Source organism: Lepidochelys kempii, chromosome 15, assembly GCF_965140285.1.
Source record: "Lepidochelys kempii isolate rLepKem1 chromosome 15, rLepKem1.hap1, whole genome shotgun sequence".
Taxonomy (NCBI): domain Eukaryota; kingdom Metazoa; phylum Chordata; order Testudines; family Cheloniidae; genus Lepidochelys; species Lepidochelys kempii.
This window is the reverse complement of record NC_136394.1, coordinates 8,101,753-8,122,827: the sequence shown is the minus strand read 5'-3', so window position 1 is coordinate 8,122,827 and position 21,075 is coordinate 8,101,753. Positions and strand designations below refer to the sequence as shown.

General features: G+C 40.5%; 1 protein-coding gene across 3 annotated transcripts in view; it reads left to right on the top strand.

Annotated features, from left to right (window-relative positions):
- Window positions 1-16,655, top strand: part of MED13L (mediator complex subunit 13L) — a 442,118-nt gene extending 425,463 nt beyond the window's left edge. For 2 of the 3 annotated variants that reach the window (XM_073312881.2, XM_073312880.2), the window contains exons 28-31: window positions 4,806-4,960; window positions 11,932-12,093; window positions 14,362-14,474; window positions 15,755-16,655. In XM_073312881.2, coding sequence (XP_073168982.1) covers window positions 4,806-4,960; window positions 11,932-12,093; window positions 14,362-14,474; window positions 15,755-15,887 — 563 coding nt within the window. In that variant the 3' untranslated portion in view covers window positions 15,888-16,655. The other variant, XM_073312882.2, reaches the window with a different exon arrangement.
- Window positions 16,656-21,075: the final 4,420 nt, after the last annotated feature.

Below are 21,075 nucleotides of genomic sequence, written 5' to 3'. Positions count from 1 at the left end.
CTTACCTACTGTCGGATTTACAGTACTGACAAATCTGACTTCCAGTGTTCAACAAAGCCCACAAACAATGGTCAAATGTTGTCTTCAACATGTAGGTCCTATGGCAGCTTGCATTTTTGCCACACTACACACCAGGTTGCACCTACACTGCTTCCAAAGCTGAGAATCGTCTACAGTCCAAACAAACTGAGTCTTGACAAATTGGTGTCCTTTCCTTATCGAGTTCTGCACTCACTCAGTTGGTGGGAGAACCCATCCAAGGTCTGTGCAGGAGTTTCCTTTATTGAACTTCCCACTACAGTCCCTATAACCTCAGATGCATCCCTCAAGCGATAGGTAGCTCATCTCCATACAGACTGTCTCAGGCAAAAGGTCTGCCCAGGAGACCTCTCTCTACATCAGTCTCCTGGAGCTCATGGTGGTCAGGTGTGCCTGCATTCACTTCCTTCCAATAATCAAGGGTCTATCCATCAAGATCATAGCAGCCAACATAGATAGATATACTACAAAAATCACCAAGGAGGTGGGAGATCTCTTTCTCTTTGTGCTGGAACAATAAAGCTATGGACCTAGTGCATAGCCAATCACGTTTTCATTTCAGCCTCTTAGCTTCTAGGCAATAAAAACACCATGGCTGATTATTTGAGCAGGGACTTCTCCCAAGATTATGAGTGGGCATCAGACAGCCTGATCCTCAAACATATTTTCCTAACGTGTAGAGTCATTATCACCACCATAAACAGAAAGTGCAAGAAACTTTGCTTTAAAGGATGCATAAGCCATCAATCCATGAGGCAAGCCTTCCTCCTTTATGCCTGTCACCTGTTACCATTGATATTCAAGGTACTAAACAAGATCAAGAAAAACAGAGCAAAGGTTATACCAACTTGGCCAAGACAAGTTTGGTTTCCTTCGCTGATTCACCTCACTTCTGACCCAGCCTTACAGCTTCCAGTTATTTCCCACTTGCTAACTCAAGAGTTGAGTTGGTCCAGTTCTTCACCCCGATTTGAACATTCTATGGCTCAGGGCTTGGTTCCTTGATGGTTCTCTAGGGTAGAAGTCTCTTGTTTGAGAGAGGTGCAATAAGTTTTATTAAACAGCAGAAAAGACTCAACTAGGAAGACTTACCAGCAAAAATGGAAGAGATTTCATCATTAGTGTATCCAGTGACCGTTGTCACCTGTCCATTCTTCCCTCTCAGCTGTTCTGGATTACCTGTTGGACTTGAAGAAGTCAAGACTTCCCCTGAATTCTGTTCAAGTTCATTTAGAGGCTATTAGTGCCTTCCATTCCCATGTGGAGGGATTTTCAAAGGGTTGATTAACTGTTTCCCAGATACCAGAGAGCTCACTGTGGTGTGGGATTTAAATTTGGTCCTCCAGTTGTTTGATGAAACTTTCCTTTGCCACCAATATTCCAGTGCATTAATGATAGATCCCCCTTTCAGTTTTCTACAAGGAGAAAATATCCCTTCTGTCACATCACAAGTTTTTACCTCAGGTATCCTCAGACTGCCATGCCAACCAGCTCATTCAATATGCAGTTTTCTTCTCTAAGCCACATAAGACCAAGGAGGAAGCTGTCCTCCATATATTATGTGTTAGAAGGGTATTAGCCTTATGTCTGGATAGAACCCAACCATTCAGAAAGTCTCTGACTGTTTCTTTTGCAGATAGGGCTGAGGGATCCATGATTTTCACCCAAAGAATTTCAAAGTGAGTTTTGGATTGCATCCTCTCTTGTTTTGAGGCTGTTAATGTTCAGCCCCTCCTAAAATAATAGCCATTTCTACCAGATGTCAGTGTACTTCCATGACACGGTTAAAAATATACCAGTTGCGGAAATTTGCAGAGCTGCCACTTGGGCTTCCGTTCACAGTTTCTCCAAACGCGATGCTTTAGTGCACACATCTAGGGCAGATGTTGCCTTTGGTATTACAGTTCTGTTATCAGCCTTAAATCTGGTTCCGAAGCTTCTACCTCCTGCAGGGTGTACTGGTAAGGAGTCACCTGAAGTGGAGTGGCCATATGGATATAAAGAAGGAGGGGTTAACTACCTTGTATAGGAACTGGAGTTCATTTAAGGTGTTTGTCACTGTGGGTGCTCCACTACCCACCTTCCTTTCCCTCTGCATTGGAATCTTGTCTCGCGGGACTTTGTGGTACAGACGGAACTGAGGGTAGTTTTACCATGCTGCCCTATGTACACTTGCTATGGAGGACAAGGGTGTCTAGAGCACAGGTGCAGATCAAGCGGGTACTGCTACCAAAAATCTCTGATCAAAGGCATGTGGAGGGCATACACACCTGAAATGGAGCACCCATCAGGACAAACATCTCGAAGAACTCTAGTTACTCTACAAGTAACCTCTTCTTTTTCCTCTATCTGTCCCTTGTACCAGGAAGTCGTAAGTGCCGAGATAACTATATGATGCCACTTATCAGAGCTATAACAGTAACTGGGCATAATAAAGTTATCTAAACTTGGATTTAAACTGGCTGTTCTTTTAAAATATTTTTATTAGCTAATAAGTCTGGAGCCCAAAAATAACAACTATTCAGGTGTCTTTATTTAAAAAATAAATTAAGCAAAATAATAAAATGGATTGACAGTCCAGGGAAGTGAACTTTCTTTAGCAACAGAACAGATGGAACATGATCAGCTGGAGTTCAAGTTTTCTCATCTCGCTAATGTGACTTAATTCTGTTTTGGAGGGACTTCTCTAGGAGAAAGAGCAAATTGTCTCAGTGTACATTCAGTCCTAAGACTGACAGGAAAAGCTGCAACTCGTGGTGGTTGTGTGATGTGGATGTCAGTCCACTAAGAACTGGACTGAGGCCATCACTTAAATTTCATTTAAGCCATTGAACCAACATAATACAACAACTTTTGGTCACAACCTAATCAAATCATTGATTTGCAGGTGAAAGGCTGTATATACCAATGCAAACCTCTAGAGCTGGTTGAAACTTTTTGATTAAAAAAGGGATACATTTTTCATAAAAATGTTGACCTATTTTTTCGAACCAATTCTAAAATCCTCTAAGCTTGGCATTTGTCAGCTTTCATTGCTTGGACCACATCTTAAGAGAATGTTTCATGGACCAGCTCCCCTCCTTTTTATGATTATATGGGTCATCTCATTCCATTTGCTGTCTAGCCACTGTCCTTATGTATCTACAGCAAATGCATAAATGGCAAAGTATTATGGAAGTATTTAGGTATTTTAGCATGTCTGTTGTGGAAGTATGGAAGTATTTTAGCATTTAGCATGTCTGTTGCACTAAGTCATGCTTTTTGGAGGTGTGTGCCGGGGGTTGGGAGGCATAATGAACAAGAACATAAGAATGGTCATACTGGGTCAGACCAAAGGTCCATCCAGCCCAGTATCCTGTCTGCTGACAGTGACCAATGCCAGGTGCCCCAGAGGGAGTGAACCTAACAGGTTGACTGTGCGCTGCGTGAAGAAGAGCTTCCTTTTATTTGTTTTAAACCTGCTACCCATTAATTTCATTTGGTGGCCCCTAGTTCTTATATTATGGGAACAAGTAAATAACTTTTCCTTATTCCCTTTCTCCACACCACTCACGATTGTATAGACCTCTATCATATCCCCCCTTAGTCTCCTCTTTTCCAAGCTGAAAAGTCCTAGCCTCTTTAATCTCTCCTCATACAGTGAGATTATTATTAGAATGATTTATCACTGGCAACTTCTGACTCAGCTCTGGCTTCTCTAGCTGCTCCAGGTACATGGGGGAGAACCTGTGTCCTCCCTTGGAGTCAGCTAACATAGCTTCTCCACATTTTCGGTTGCTTTAACATAAGTTGATGCTTTTTAAAAACAAAAAAACAAAACCATGGATGACTGTAGAAGCAGTGAGAATCAAGGTCCCAGCTCTCTGTGAACTACAGTATGAGAACCTCTGTTCTAAGCTATCCTATATTCCAGGCCTCCATTGGGCTCTCACAGATATTATTTAGATTAATCCAGGGTACAATAATGATATGAATTGATGAGTTTTCATGAGATAAAATGGCAATTCATCAGGCTTTGTTTTCATTTTTGGGCCAATGGGAAAATGAAAGTTTCATATAAAAATCAGAGACTTAGCAAAATAATATGCAGTATTTTGAAGTAATTATGAAATTAATTTCTAACCTCGTATTTCACTAAAGGCCAGATTCTGCTATCCTTACATTGAGTAGTACTTCACTCTCTGAGCAGTTCTCTTGAAGTCAATGAGACTACTCACAGAATAAGATGACGTGAGTGAGGCTGCCAGAATCTGGCCTGTAGCACTAAAAGCTTAAAGTACAGCACCTGCTAAAGGCTAACTTAAATACATTTTAGTTTTTAATGCGTTTCAAATATTTTGTTGACAATTAGATTGCTGAGAGCAGCTATGACCAACTGCTGTGAGAGTTAATTCAGTCTAACCTAACAATTATTTCCATTTGGACTGCTAGCAAGCTGATTTGACATGAAAATCTTTTGTTCAGTATATGACCATCCCTAAAATTCAGGATTGTCAGAGATGTCAGCCAATCTGTCAACCTTATTTTTGTTTTTAAATCTGCTGCTGGGATCAAAAGTACTGACTAAGTGGGATAAAATAATAAAAGATGTACTGCTTGCCTTCAGCAGCCTTTTCAGTGTACAGATCAAGGCCGTCGCAATAGGAGCATTCTGGAAAAGGGAATTGGTGTCTAATGTACAGTAGATCAGTGAACAGGACTTTATTTATTTTAACTGGATCACAGGCTAGACAAGGGACTTATCTTTTTCTCTCCCTTTCTTTCAGATGACATGTTTGACCTCCCATTCCCAGATGACATGGACAATGACATTGGAATTTTAATCACGGGGAATCTCCACTCTTCTCCAAATTCCTCTCCAGTTCCTTCCCCTGGTTCCCCTTCTGGGATTGGCGTGGGATCTCACTTTCAGCACAGTAGGGTAAGGATCTGTAAGACACATACATATTAAGTAATCCTCCAACAAAGCATTTTCTGTAGTTTCTGAAAATTAACCAGCTGACTGCAGACAGAAATTAATGGAGAAAGAAGCCTTGAAGTTAACAGTAAAAAGTTGAAGATGTTAGCTAGCTACTGTCAGAGAAGATGAAAGGTGCTCCAGTTACACCTTTATTTATATCACCCACTCCAAAGTTAGTGATAGCTAATTGTCATTGTGGAACTTGATTCGTATAGGAGCTTTTGCTTCTTGTGCCAGAGCCATATTCTACACCCTTGAATGGATGTCCATCTGTATTCATGAAAAGCAAAGATTATGATGATTTGGAACAATGCATAGAATCATAGAATATCAGGGTTGGAAGGGACCTCAGGAGGTCATCTAGTCCAACCCCCTGCTCAAAGCAGGACCAATCCCCAATTAAATCATCCCAGCCAGAGCTTTGTCAAGCCTGACCTTAAAAACTTCTAAGGAAGGAGATTCCACCACCTCCCTAGGTAACGCATTCCAGTGTTTCACCATCCTCCTAGTGAAGAAGTTCTTCCTAATTTCCAACGTAAACCTCCCCCATTGCAACTTGAGACCATTACTCCTTGTTCTGTCATCAGCTACCCCTGAGAACAGTCTAGATCCATCCTCTTTGGAACCCCCTTTCAGGTAGTTGAAAGCCCCCCTCATTCTTCTTTTCCGCAGACTAAACAATCCCAGTTCCCTCAGCCTTTCCTCATAAGTCATGTGTTCCAGTCCCCAATCATGTTTGTTGCCCTCCGCTGGACGTTTTCCAATTTTTCCACATCCTCCTTCTAGTGTGGGGCCCAAAACTGGACACAGTACTCCAGATGAGGCCTCACCAATGTCGAATAGAGGGGAATGATCACGTCCCTCAATCTGCTGGCAAGGCCCCTACGTATATATCCCAAAATGCCATTGGCCTTCTTGGCAACAAGGGCACACTGTTGACTCAGATCCAGCTTCTCGTCCACTGTAACCCCTAGGTCCTTTTCTGCAGAACTGCTGCCGAGCCATTCGGTCCTTAGTCTGTAGCGGTGCATGGGGTTCTTCCGTCCTAAGTGCAGGACTCTGCACTTGTCCTTGTTGAACCTCATCAGATTTCTTTTGGCCCAATCCTCTCATTTGTCTAGGGCCCTCTGTATCCTATCTCTACCCTCCAGCGTATCTACCTCTCCTCCCAATTTAGTGTCATCTGCGAACTTGCTGAGGGTGCAATCCACACCATCCTCCAGATCATTAATGAAGATATTGAACAAAACCGGCCCAAGGACCAACCCTTGGTGCACTCCACTTGATACCGGCTGCCAACTAGACATGGAGCCATTGATCACTACCCGTTGGGCCCAACATTCTAGCCAACTTTCTACCCACCTTATAGTGCATTCATCCAGCCCATACTTCTTTAACTTGCTGGCAAGAATACTGTGGGAGACCGTGTCAAAAGCTTTGCTAAAGTCAAGGAACAACACGTCCACCACTTTCCCCTCATCCACAGAGCCAGTTATCTCGTCATAGAAGGCAATTAGATTAGTCAGGCATGACTTGCCCTTGGTGAATCCATCCTGACTGTTCCTGATCACTTTCCTCTCCTCTAAGAGGTTCAGAATTGATTCCTTGAGATCCTGCTCCATGATTTTTCCAGGGACTGAGGTGAGGCTGACTGGCCTGTAGTTCCCAGGATCCTCCTCCTTCCCTTTTTTAAAGATAGGCACTACATTAGCCTTTTTCCAGTCATCCGGGACTTCCCCCGATCGCCATGAGTTTTCAAAGATAATGGCCAATGGCTCTGCAATCACATCCGCCAACTCCTTTAGCACTCTCGGATGCAGCACATCTGGCCCCATGGACTTGTGCATGTCCAGCTTTTCTAAATAGTCCCGAACCACTTCTTTCTCCAGAGAGGGCTGGTCACCTCCTCCCCATGCTGTGCTGCCCAGTGCAGCAGTCTGGGAGCTGACCTTGTTCGTGAAGACAGAGGCAAAAAAAGCATTGAGAGTACATTAGCTTTTTCCACATCCTCTGTCACTAGGTTGCCTCCCTCATTGAGTAAGGGGCCCACACTTTCCTTGACTTTCTTCTTGTTGCTAACATACCTGAAGAAACCCTTCTTGTTACTCTTAACATCTCTTGCTAGCTGCAACTCCAGGTGTGATTTGGCCTTCCTGATTTCACTCCTGCATGCCCGAGCAATATTTTTATACTCTTCCCTGGTCATTTGTCCAATCTTCCACTTCTTGTAAGCTTCTTTTTTGTGTTCAAGATCAGCAAGGATTTCACCGTTAAGAGGAGCTGGTCGCCTGCCACATTTACTATTCTTTCTACACGTTGGGATGGTTTGTCCCTGTAACCTCAATAAAGATTCTTTAAAATACAGCAAGCTCTCCTGGACTCCTTTCCCCCTCATGTTAGTTATCCTCCCAGGGGATCCTGCCCATCAGTTCCCTGAGGGAGTCAAAGTCTGCTTTTCTGAAGTCCAGGGTCCGTATTCTGCTGCTCTCCCTTCTTCCCTGTGTCAGGATCCTGAATTCAACCATCTCATGGTCACTGCCTCCAGGTTCCCGTCCACTTTAGCTTCCCCTACTAATTCATAGGGTTAGAAGGGACCATCAGAGTGATCTAGTCTAGCCCCCTGCCAAGATGCAGGATTTGCTGTGTCTAAACCATCCAAGACTTGGCTGTTCAGCCTCCTTTTAAACTTCCAGTCAAGAATCTTCCACAGACTCCCTAGGGCAGTCTGTTCCATTGTCCTATTGTTCTTAGATTTAATCTAATTCTGCTGTGATGTAGTTTGAACCCATTGCCTCTTGTCCTGCCCTCTGTGGCAAGAGAAAACAAGTTCCTGCTTCTGGCATCAGAGCAGGATTTGAGAAGATGGTTTTAGATGTTGGCCTAGTTTCAAAGTCTTCATAAATGATTTTCCAGAAAAAGGAATTGGTTTCTGAGCGGACTATTTTTCCTCACGATAAAACCCAGTGTCAGAACATAAGCTCTGCAGGTGCTGGAGTTTTATGCTAATTTTGTTTTCTCTGGAAAAAAAATAGCCCTGGGTGCATGCTCTTTCTAAGTTGTTTCTGTTTAAAGTGGCTTCTGAGACGTTGGTTCCAGCATCAATGGTGATTTAAAATGCAAATTTTGTTAATTTGAGAAAGAATTGTTGAATCAAATTTAGCATAATTTTGAAGCAAGTCTGGCAGGGTTGTCTTACACATACACATTCTCTCAGTTGTGTAAGAGACTTCATGGTGCTTTTATTTATGCCCATCATAATCTTTTCCATGACAAACATGCAAAAACTGCAGGCACTGCATTTATAATGTGGCAGCAGGGAGGCTTTTATTAGGGAAGTGTTGAAGTTAAAGCTGAAACATGCTTCACAACAATTATTTAAAAAAATCAGAGATTGAATTTTACTTTATAAATAAATCTAATATAATGGGGATGAATTTGCTGTTGCTTTTGTAATCCACTATTTATATTTTTTATAACTACGCAATGTCCTTGCATCTCCCAGCTACTGGCGGTACATTTTTGTTGTTTTTAAACAGTGAAATTGTAAATCTGGTATGATTTGAAGTCCAGAATACACACTCCTTAAGATCTTAACTGCAGACCCTTTATTGAGTGTGGATGATGCTAACAATTCATCGTGACACAACAGCACTATGCTCAAACAATGAATAGTTTCTTTTATTAAAAACCCTCTGGCCACACAAAATTCAGTGATTTTTCAAGCTGGAGAAATGTGCCAGGTTAACAGCTCTGAAGAATAAAGCCCTTTATTTCATCACAGAACAGGCACAGCAGTAGCATAAGCTTGCCACATTGCCCTGCTGCCAGTGTGCCTCAACTGTCACCTTATGGGGCTATCTTGCTGAGACTTCCAAGAAGGTCAATGGGGGGGGGGGGAGGAGTGTTCTGTGATCTGGACATATGTCCATTAGACACTAATAATTCAACTCACTTCTCAAAGGCCATCAAGTAGTTATAAATTATACTCCATAAATTGTTTTCAAACTGGCAACCCTAAAGATGAAAAGTTCCATATTCTATTACCAAACCCTTGAGCCGTCCATTCCCACCACTGAGCATCAGTTAACAAGTTTCTCTCTCTGACTTACTGAGTTGTTCAGTTTCTATTATCGTTTTTTTGCATTTTTAAAGAATTACTTTATACAATTGACTCTCAGTGAAAACTCAATCCAACTGGCTTAAAAGCAGCACAAAAAGGTTATTGACCAAAGAGCCTGGAGACCTGGACAGGTCTTCTCTGGGTGAACCTGTTATAGTAATTCAGTTTAACCATTAACAAGGGCCTGGTAATTGAGGTGTAATTTTTGTTTTTAAAAAAGCACAGCGTGTGATCATTACCTTCTGGGTCAGGGAAGGTCAAGCCTTCATCCATGTAACATGTAATTGATTGTTGTAGTTTACCAGTGTAAGCCCTGATTGCTCAACAGCCAGTTTCAAGGTCTGCTGTTGGATTTTCCAGGTGAGCTGCAGCCCTTTCGAAGCATAACCACTTTATGGGCTGTTTAACTTTCTTTGATGCCTGATTAAGATATTACTGATAGAGAAAGAGCTGCTTCAAGGACTAGCCCTGGAAGGTTTCATGATGAAACCAATTTGGGTGTAGTGGGATCAGATGGGTGTGTTTCCCCCCCACTGAATCAAAAAGTGGGTGGATTAAATGAATTGCCAATCCAGGTTCTTCTGAGACAGGGCTCAGTCTAGAATATTTTCCAACTTTCTAGGTCATGATGTTTGCATCTATTAAAGGAATAAAAAGATGGGAAAGAACATTTGCTAAAAACAAATGTACCCCTAAAAATGCAGTTACAGTTTAAAATATGAAATTAACCTCTCTTGAGCAGAACACACATCACTCCTCTCATCAGCTTTAGAAAACTTCCTGTATATTCATTAGCATGGCAGGTGATGTAAAGAACTTTAAAAGAGGGTGAGGGAAACTGAGATGTGTCAGAGTATCATTTTATAATTCAGTGTATAACCAAATAGTCAGATATTCCCTTTATCTCCTGCATCCCGCCACAGTGAGACCAGCTACAGATGGAAGCATGCCAAACTTGCTTTACATCTAGTTGGACTTATTATTCTAGTGAGAACAGTTGATATAGCTCTTCAGAAAACTTATACAGAAACCAATTAATAACTTTTATTAGCTTATCAAAGGAAGGAGTTTTGTCCAGTACATGGGGGAGTCTGATTCGGGAAAATGCATGATTTTTATAATATTGTTCCATACCACACTACTTTTTCCTGATCAAACTGATTCTTCAGCAGAGTGTGAATACCTCTACCCACTCAAACTTAAACATAAACATAGTTCACATCAGCCTTAAGACGAGAAAAGTTTTCCTAGGAATAGTGCCTATAAAAGCAAAAAGAATACAGAAAATGGTGTCTGTTTATCCAGTTTAAATGCATTTTCTTCACTTCAGTATCAGTTATGGGCTAACTTTATTTTTCTCCCTTAAAATGCCTGAAAATTTGAGCTTAGTTCCTAATGCTGCTTGTTGCAATTTGTCCAGCATTGGGCACTCCCAATGCCACCCACTTTCTCTCCACACCATGGCCTTAACAGCTGAAGAACCCAGAGCCTGAGGAGCTGAGGGTTCTAAGCCTTATTCATAATCCTCCAGAAAATGGCAGTATGTGAATACTTAGGATTGATAGCTCGGACAGTGTTCATCAAATAGTGTTCTAGTAAGAGCTGCAAGCATGGGGTCTCCATGCCAAGACATCCTAGCTAATGGACCAGAAGGCTGAGGTTTTCACTCATCTCAAGTTTGTTCTGTAAAAGTAAAAATTCTTGAGTTGAAATGTCTGCACTGACATCATGTCGTCTTATAAAATCTTGTCTAATGGGATTTTTTAGCCTTTTTTAAAATTAACCAATGAAATAAATGTAAATATGTCTGGTTAGTGTGAGAGAACATAACAGTATCTCATATGTGACTCAATTTATATCAGATAAATACTCTACCACAGAAATTAACTATTGATTGTCATAACTAGCACAGGAAGGAATGGAACAGAGGAGGTATGTCTCCTATTGAATTATATATAGGTAGGTACAGTACTTGATACTTGTATCATTAATATCATATAGTACGTGTTGTTTTTCCTAATGTGAGAGTAATGTGAACAGTCAGTACAATTTCTGTCATACCCATACGATAACAAATGTAACTGAAAGAGCAAATACAGTTTCAAACTTGAAAGACTGAATTATTCTCTCTCTGAACTCACGCAGCTTCGACAAAAAACAGCCATTTCTAAATTACTTTTACAGAACAAAAAGGAAGTCTCTTAGAATTCTCTCACATTAGCCAAAGAGACAGGATGACTGGAATTTGCAATATGCTGAAAGTGTATTCTGCTGGATGTGGGAAAGCTCATGAAATTTGGGGAAAGTAGAAACCATACAATTTCTCCAACCACTGCTGCTCTATAAATCATCCAGATGCCTGCAAACAGCTGTCCTTTCCTTTGGAGCGCCCCTATCTTCTGCCAGTTTAGAGAGGACAATTCCCTCCAGGATCAAATCCCATTTCCCTGCATATAGCCTTAATTTCATGCCATTAGGCCCTGGAACAGACTCACTTCAACCTGTCATGTTCTGTTGTTCTTTAGGGACCTGAGGTGCTCCTGGATTGTTAATCTGGAGAACCCCACTACCAGAGATTAGGGCTAAATAGTGTGGTCTGAAAAACTCTGTGACTAGCTAGAGGGAATGTGTTGCACAGTCTGAGATTACCTTGATAACTGGCAACAAGTCAAAACTGGATTCAGAATTGAGGGGTATGTAAACAAGGAGTGAGTATCTGTGGGTGCTTACAGAAAAGGGATTGGGATAGTGAAACAAGGATTGAACTGATTGATTTTCATGCTGCTGATGTTTTTCCTTTTTTTCCCTCTAGAGTCAAGGAGAACGTCTTCTTTCCAGAGAAGCCCCTGAGGAGCTGAAGCAACAGCCTCTTGCTCTAGGATACTTTGTATCAACTGCCAAAGCTGAGAATCTTCCACAGTGGTTCTGGTCATCCTGTCCACAGGCACAAAACCAGTGTCCCCTCTTCCTCAAGGTTTGTCTAGTATGCTGTCCCTAGAGGGGGATAATGGCAGGGTAAACAGACACCCCCCGTTTTCCTGGAAAGTACTGCCTTTCAAGGGTGTCAACTGATTATATTTAAAACTAAAGTTATGTTTGAGTTTCAATGTAATCAGTTGGCTGCTGCATTCCCATTTATGCTTCCTCTTCCCTCTCAGGTCCTTGCCTCCATCTGCAGTCATTTGAGCATCCCTTCCCCCACTTACAGACACTCAAGGTTGGGGCTCCCTCTGTGCTGGGATTTGGTGTGTGCCAGCTGCCTGCTTTCCTACTGAATTGGTCTTCACAAGCACACAGTGGATTCTGACCATTTCCAAACGCTAAAGCACCCTCACATTAAGTAATATTAGAGGAAGGTGCCCTGGCTTTCAGTTCCCAAGGCCTAGTCATCCTGAGGAAGAAGAAACCGTAGTTCTCATTCTTCCATGCTACAGCTGTGGCACAAAGACCAAAAATGTTTTTGCTCAAGCAAAACAGCAGTTCCAGAAACTTAGCTTACTTGATGTACAGTGATGGACACAGTATAAGAACCTGAATAGGATAGATATAGAATCAGTATCTTTCGTTTCTTTTCTGTGATTACCTTTTTGGAGATTTTCATAATGAAGCAGGCAATGAAAAGTACAAAAAGGTAAATGACTTACAGCTTGTATATGTTTCCAAATACTGCACACTTCACGGGATTGCCAATAGAACTATGTAATTGCACAATTTTACAGCTTGTCAAAGCTGCAAGACCAAACAATACAAAACTACACAAATATTATATAGACATAACATGTTAGGGAGGAGATAAGAGTAATAAAATAGGAGAAGACATGCCTGAACAGGGAGAAGAGGTGGATTAGTGTCTTTAGTGTATATTCTTATTATCCTACAAAATCTTTACTTAAGATGTAATATCTTCAGTGTATATAATGCTTCCCATTACAAAGGATCACAAAGCACTTTATAAAACATACACCGATATACACTGGAATTGCTTCAACTACTCGAAAAATGTAGTCACCTGTTGGGTCGCATGCAGCAGTTTCTTAACCCCACATTGTGCAAAACTACACATTTGTGAATGAGGAAAATAATATACCCCTAATACAATCCCAAAGTAATTAAGTAAGCAAGATGTAGAGTAATAAGACAGTCTTGTTGTGCTTGCCCATTTCCAATTTAACTAATATCTTGAACTCTTTCCTTAAGTACCCTGGGTCTTTCTGTCTACACAGGTTCTTATGTTGGTGTCCATCATTCTACTATAACAGACCAGTCTTTCACTCTTTCCCCTGACAGGAAAAGACAGGTTTAAAGTGGTCGTGGTGATTGTTGAATATAGAAAAGTGAGTGTTGGTTAGTATCAGTAAGGGTACCTTTGTGGGAAAACTTGGCTGAGGAAATAGATTTTGTATTAAGCTTTGATGATTACAAGTGACTCAGATTTATAAGCTGAAAGGCGGCTCCTCCAGCACCACAACAGCCCTATACAAGAGATGTTGGCTCAGCGCTGACCAAAGGAAGAGGGCAACTCAGTGAGTCATCAAGCCAGCTCCTGTAGCACTTCTGGTTTTCCAGGGAGACCTTCTATCTAAGTACATGCTTGGCTCAACTCTGCTTTGCTTGCTAAATTTGAGATCACAACCCAAGCAGATATGAAAGCAGGGATCAAAGATCAGGTTTTTTGCTCATTTTAAACCTCAATTTTTGAGGTTTAAGAATGCATAATAGAACTATTAAGATTCAGTTCCAGCAGTAAAAACACAGCTCAGACAAGACAGAAACTTTCTGGATTCCTTCCTGAAACCATTTAGTAGGTTTAGACTTTCTGCTGCTAGATTCATTAGTGCATTGGGTGCAATAAGTCTTGTTGCTAACACATTACATGATCTGTTTGGCTTTCAGTGCTTGAAATAGCTGTTTTGCATATATGGTGACTGTGGACCATAGTTCAGTGTGATTTTCAGAGACATCTGACCCCCAGTAATAAAAATTTGGGGTCAGTTCAGATGAGCATTCGAGAATGAAATTGCAGAGATACAGAACGTATATGGACACAGTAGGATTCAGCAGAGAACAAACAGCATGTCCAGCTCTAGAGTCTAAACCTAGTTAACCAAAATTTCAAGTTGTCCTGGGAAGTGGGCGGGATCTGCTTATTTAAAAATTCTCAGAGATATTGCTGCTGGTCCTTGTGAAATCTGCTGACACACCTGTTACGCAAATGGCTATGTTTGTCGCTTTCCTTCCATAGGCCTCACTGCATCACCATATCTCCGTAGCACAGACTGATGAACTTCTCTCTGTAAGGAACTCTCAACGGGTTCCCCACCCCCTCGACTCTAAAACTACATCAGATGTTTTGAGGTAACATCTTCCAGGCTGTGCATTCCCCACCCTCCCAAGGCTATGAGAACAGTTGGCTGAACATCACTGAGGGATCCATTGCTTTGAACCTCAGAATCTCTCCCCTGCTTTAACAGTTCCAGTGTGCATTGTGCTCAGCCCTCTGTGGGTGCACAAGAGAGCCACCCTCCGTACATCCCTCTTGAGGGGATGGGAAAATTTTGTTGGAGTAAGGTACTGCCACCACTAGTTGAAAGTGAGTGGAGGGAAGAGCAGGAGCATAGTGGCCATTTCTTATATTCTCTGCACCAGTCAACAAGCTGGCAGGGACTTTGTTGGGAGTACATTCTCCCATCCAGAGAAATAGGGTTGGTGGGTTTTTTGTTTGTGTTTTAAGTAGAAGCTAATGCACTCTCTCAATTTCCCTTCTCCTAAAGATAGAGTAGAAAGTAAACAAGCAAGCCTGTGTACAAGTCAATAGAGCTGGCCAAAACACTTGTTTTTGATGAGCAAGATATCTGGGGGTTTTGAAATTTGGGTTCATGCTGCATCAGAATGAAACCAAATTTGCCAAAATGTCTCTGAATTAAAAAAATTAGCTTCAAAAACACAGCACTTCTGAAACAAAATGTGAAACTGACTGTCAGTTATGCTGAGCCTCTGCAGGTCCAGAGCAGCCCCATCGTACAGACTGTTGGGGCCAGTAACCTCAGGGCATCCAGACTCCTAACAAGCAACCTTAGGGTCCCCAGCCCTGGGGTGGGGCCGCTGACCATGTATGTCATCCTAGGACTTCCGGGCTCCCAGCTCCAAAGAAAGTCGCTTTGGAGCTGTGGGTGGCATGCAGGCACTCGGTTCCGAGCTGGGAGCTGGAAGCCCTAGCATGGCCCTGCGCTGGAACTGGGATTTTTAGGACTTCTGTAGTTCCTGCTCTGCATCAGGGAGCCTGGCCAGATCCAAGAGACCCAGCTCCAGCCAGGGCTCTGAAGGCTGCCAATCTCTCTGCCCTGGAGCTGGCAACCTAGCCGCTCCCAGGGCTCAGCTGCGGAGCAGTCAATCCTGGAACAGCAGCAGGTTTCCAATGGAAATCTACCTGGTTTTTAGCAACATTTTGTTGAATCTGCAATAGATTTTGCTCCAGCAAATCGATACTGTCTAACAAAACTAAGTTTTGTCAGACATATTCCTGACTTGCAGAGCTGGTTGGAAATTTTCCAAGTAAATGTTTTAGAAAAGACAGCATGAAGAGCAGGACCGTAATTTACCAATGCCATCACTCAGTCTCTCTCTCTCTCTTACAGGTTTGTTTTGGAGCAGTACAATGCACTGTCCTGGCTCACGTGTAACCCTGCCACTCAGGATCGCAGTTCCTGCCTTCCTGTTCACTTTGTGGTGCTCACTCAGCTGTACAACGCCATCATGAATATACTTTAATAAAAAAGCACTTGTTCCTCTGGCTCATTCCCCCCTTAACCTGAGAAATGTGCCACAGTCTGCAAAAATCAAAACTTTGCTTCTCTTCAGACCAGGCCCGAGGTCCTGTGCTGTGCTTCAGTTCCTCCATAAGCACACGTGATCTCTGCAGTGTTCAAAACTAATCGACCCATTGACACATCTCTGGCAGCTTCTATCAAAAATCTGGGCCCATCCAGAAACAGTGAATATACAGTATCCTCAATCCAGTGTTATTTTAGAGGCCCAGTAATTACTGGTCAGTGTGAAATAAAGAAAAGGAAGAATCTGAAGACGATGTCCTTTTGCAAGGGGAACTGATTTACAATTAAGGGCAATTTCAGCCCTGCACGTAAAGTCTTGTAGTGACCAGTTTGGGTTGCCTAAAGGTTACTTTGTTTGAACAGCGTAAGCTGGGATTTTGCAGAAAAGGAGAACCAGTTATATTCTATTATAAATAATGGAGTTTTCTGTCTACCTGGAGTTCCTATCAGAGTGGATTGGGATGAATGCATGCATTTGTTTCCTGTCCATGTAGATGTGAAAGGTCTGGAGATATTTTAATTTTATTTATTTTTAGGTTTTGTTGTTTAAATTATAGAGGACCAGGTACAGTAGATGATCCTAAAGACCCAGCTCCGTTCCAGCGGAGGATTATTTATCTACATACCTCTTACTCTTCTGACCTAGAAATCAGAAATGGAGCTAAAAAACAGTAACAATCAAAATACAAATTAGGAAGACCATGTGCGAAAGGGGAGCACATTCAGAACTCTAATAGTGTCAGCATTTTCTGATAAGAACATGCTCTGCTTTAAAGAATTCAGCTGTATTTAGCCTGGTTAAAGCAAGAAGTGGCCAGTGTTTAATGAAGGATAACACTACCATATGGAAGAAAAGAGAGAGGGGTGGGGAGGGAAAACATTTTAAAGCCCAGAATAAAGGCAGATTGAAAGGGGTAAGTTAATCTATTGTAGAGCAGTGACTGAGATCTATTTCCAATGAATTTAATGATGTTAGAAAACTATCATTGAACCCTGAGTCACCCATAGCTCGGGGCAGACTAGTCCATGTACATATCCAAAAGTATGTTTTTTGTTTACAATGAATCAGTTACAAATCTGGTGTATTTTTTCTGACTATAGGAATATTATTTCAAAGAAATAATTTTTAAAAATTATATCATTAAATTAGTACTTGAAGCTATGCCACTGTGGTGGAAAAGTTACTTTGTTTAGTAAAACAATTGCCATTTTTAAAGGTTAATGGTGAATTGAAGTATTTTTATGACTCCTTCATTCCAGGCTTCAAGGGGTTTATATTTAAACTCCATTTTCTAATGTTTGTTGTTGCACTGTGCAGCAGGCATGGATTGCCTTATGTGAGGGGTCAGGGCACTTGGATCAGGCTGTGAGATCTAGTTATCTATGGAGAAAATCCTACAAATTTAAAGTTCTTCCAAAAGACTTTCATGTTCTGGTTAAAAAAAAATTAAATTCTATGATTTTAAAAAGTATTTTTCTTGAGATAATGTAACATTTAAAACAAATTATATTAAAAAATTGCTTTTGTGATGGGAAGGTGAAAGCAGAGGAGTAACCTGTAAATGGATAATTTCAGTCTCTGCTCCAAGCCACCCATGTGGGTGTCTCTTTGCAATGTATAGGTAAAAAAAAAAAAATTAGATATCAAAACCATTTGTATCTAATGTGTACAGTGTAAAATTGACTTTAAAAATATTGCAGTACTATTTTTTCTTAATCAGAAAAGAAAATTCTCAAGGCCTTTTGAAGAGCATAAAAAATGAAGATTGTAAACTTGTATAAAAAAAATTTAACTTGGGGAGGAAAAAAATGTAAAGTAGACATTTGTAATCTTTTACCACTTTGGGGTTATTTGTTCCCAGGATTCATCTGAACTTTGAATTATTGTTTTGTTTGGGGCTTTTTTTTTTTAATGGGCTGTTTTTATCCAGGGGCTTTTCTTCCCCAGAAACCCAGTTCTAAGCAAAAATTTAAAAAGGGCAGCAAGGAGTAGTTTTCATCTGGTGTCATTTTTATTTAATTTTTTTTTAAGTTAAGAGAAGTTGTTGACATATTTATATGTTTTTGTGCAAAATAAATGAATGGCAATAGATTTTAAAGAAAAAATCTTATGTACTTCAGTGTGAAAAAGTCTGTATAATATTTCCCTTAAATATGCATTATTTTACTTGTGAGTTTTTTACTGAATTAATCTGAAATGTACAAGCCCTGGCTTTCCTACAGCGTGAAGAAGTTTTTTTTTTTTCTTAATTTCTAACTTTGGAAATCATGCTGAAATCAAAATTATTATTACAGTTGTTTGAGCTAGAGGGAGAGGGTGGGGGGAGGAGGGAATGTCCAGCATGCTTGTATGTATATTTCAGAACCTTTTTTAAATGTAAAAGCTGTACATTTCGGGGGAGTTCTGAATTTCTTTGTTTTTTTTTTTCTCTGAGCATTTTGCAGTGAGCTTCTTTTATATATAGCCAACAATTTGAAAGAAAACAAAAAAAAAATGTGAAGTTCATTTTAAATCTACAGTATATCGCTGGTACAGTACACTAAAAAGACTTTGATAAAAAGAAGAAACAATAATAATAAAGACCTCCATTTTAAATGTCATTCATATATACCTTGTGGATGAGAGCTATATACTTTTACACACTTTTTTAGATGAATAAATTATTGAATTACTGAAACTTCTGGGTGGAGTTTTATTCTCTGTGGTATATTCTTTGACTACTGCTGAATTATTAGCAAAGCCGTCCTAGAGAGTAAAGTAGAGCCGTCCTAGAGAGTAAAGAATCTACTTTTACTTTTACTATATAAAACTTTTTGTGTTTATATGTAACCGTACTATCTATGCAGCATGCACAGAAATGAGGTCCATTATGTGCATTTTGTCGTATTCATTTCTTCAGGAGCAAATCTAATCCCTAGGGAAGGTAACTTAGAACTAAGACACCTTGGCTGTTAAAATGCATTTAAAAATCCATAGCTTCCTCCTAGGATGATGTGACTTGTTATGATTGGCACTGGCATGACTTCACACTGCAAAGAAATGAAAATTATATTAAAAAGAGCTCAATATAACAATTGTTACTGTTAGAGGTGGCAGTAGTGTAAAAGCAAATACAGCAACCAAACTGTAAATAGTACGGGTTGTGAATCTAGAGATACTCTTTGTAAAGCACTTTTAATTCCAAGAGCTTTATCTACTATGGATGAAATGTATCCCTATGTACCTATGTTTTTAATGTGAAAGTTAAATTACTCTCCCTCCTTCCCCCACACTGGGGTCAGCCTATATGTGTAAAACTGAAATGCAGTTGCTTCCATGGTAGAGGGGACCACTAGTGCACTATGGGTGGAGTAGTGAGGAACTTTCAGCTAAACCTCTGTTCTTACAAAACGCACCATGGGATCTTCAGTGCAGGGCAGACAACACACTGGTTTTTAAGATCTCATCTAAAAGACATGACACACAGTAACTTGCATGGGAATTCAGTTTATTTCAAAGCCTTAGCTGGCTGTGCTATGATTTGAAACCATAGTTGAAGAGTACAGGTTTTTGCACTCAGAGGCCTATTGCTCCTCAAGGGCTGAGAATCTTCCTCTTCAAGAGGCTCTAAATGAACTCCTCGGATTTGGTCCTTTATGGTTCCATAGCACTAAGAACTTTGCCCTTATTTAGACCATTACTAGAAATCCTCCATAAAATTATGTTGACGGGCCCAGTTCAGATGTGAATGGATTTGTATTGACCTGCATGACCTATATATTTGCTTAATCATTTTCTCTTCCGCAGTGCAATTACTATTGAAAAATGACTGCGCAACTATGAAGTTTATTCTCCTATACAACAGCTGCATGTTGGAGGTCTGGTGAATTTTCATTGAGCTACATGGAAGTTTTGGCCACGTAAAAACCAGGTTAGAACCAATGCAGTGGGGGAAGTAAATTTGATTAGCTATATCTGACCAAACCAGTTTCCAGTGTTGCATTTAAAAGACTGCCATACCAACCCAAATGGAGGTATATTGAGGGTTTTGTTGAACTTGCTCAGGAAAGGTTCTTGGAAAATGTAGCAAAAATAAGCTCTTCATCATACAGAAAATTCAGTTGAACACAGTAATTTTTCCTGAGATTTCATTATTGCCAAGTCAGTCAATCCCAAATCATTGCAAAAATTGACAGTCCTTTGGTTTTATGGGTTAAAACACCTCACCACTTTGTAGCAAGTTCTAACACCACCTTCACCTATCTGGCTGGCCTGCATCCTGACAGAAGCCATCCATTTACAACAGCTGTGTCCCTTCAAAACAGACAGGATTTGTGTTGGGTCTGCAGAGTGTAGACAACACTGGAAGACTGACCTTCATAGATCTCTTTCTTGTAAGTTATGGTTCAACACCTCACGCATTTTCCATTTGAAGAGAGATAAAGCCCATCTCCACATGCAGTTACAGCCTTGGACAGATGGGACTGCCACTCAATATTTGCTGCTGTATAACCTCCAACTGGGACTTTCTAACTCACTGCTGAGCTCATGAAATTGGCTTTGCATATAAAATTTTTAAATTTAGAAATAATCATAGACTAAGGTAATTGCAAGAGAAGTCCCCAACCTTCTCATTCGAGATTTCTTTAATCTTAAAATCCATATGACAAAAATTGTTGTGTTTATAGTTTATTTTATTTAACTAATGCTTGTAAATCCTATACAAATTATAAAATAATATTGCTTAGAAGTTCTCAGGAAAACAGGGCCCCATGAAAATGGAACCAATTCTCTGGTAAATATTTTAATTTTTGTCTTATACTTGTGAGTGTTAAGGTCAGATTTCATTGCTGCTGTCCAGGATTCCTAAAAAGATACATTTCATAACTCATTGGTTGGGGGGAAATCGAATAAAAAATTTACTCTGAACTAGTTGCTTGTAAACTATATTTGTGTAGTTGTGGTAATAATCATGACAAACTAGGACTTATAGAGGTGAGTCTTACGGTTAAGATAATTTATCAAGTTCTTCTTAATCGAGCTGATTGGAAAATGAGGGGAAAACTTTTCAATATGTGTTTATAGTGTCAATTCTATTTTTGTCTAAATGTTATGATCCGCTAAAAATAAAAACAGATTTAAGCAC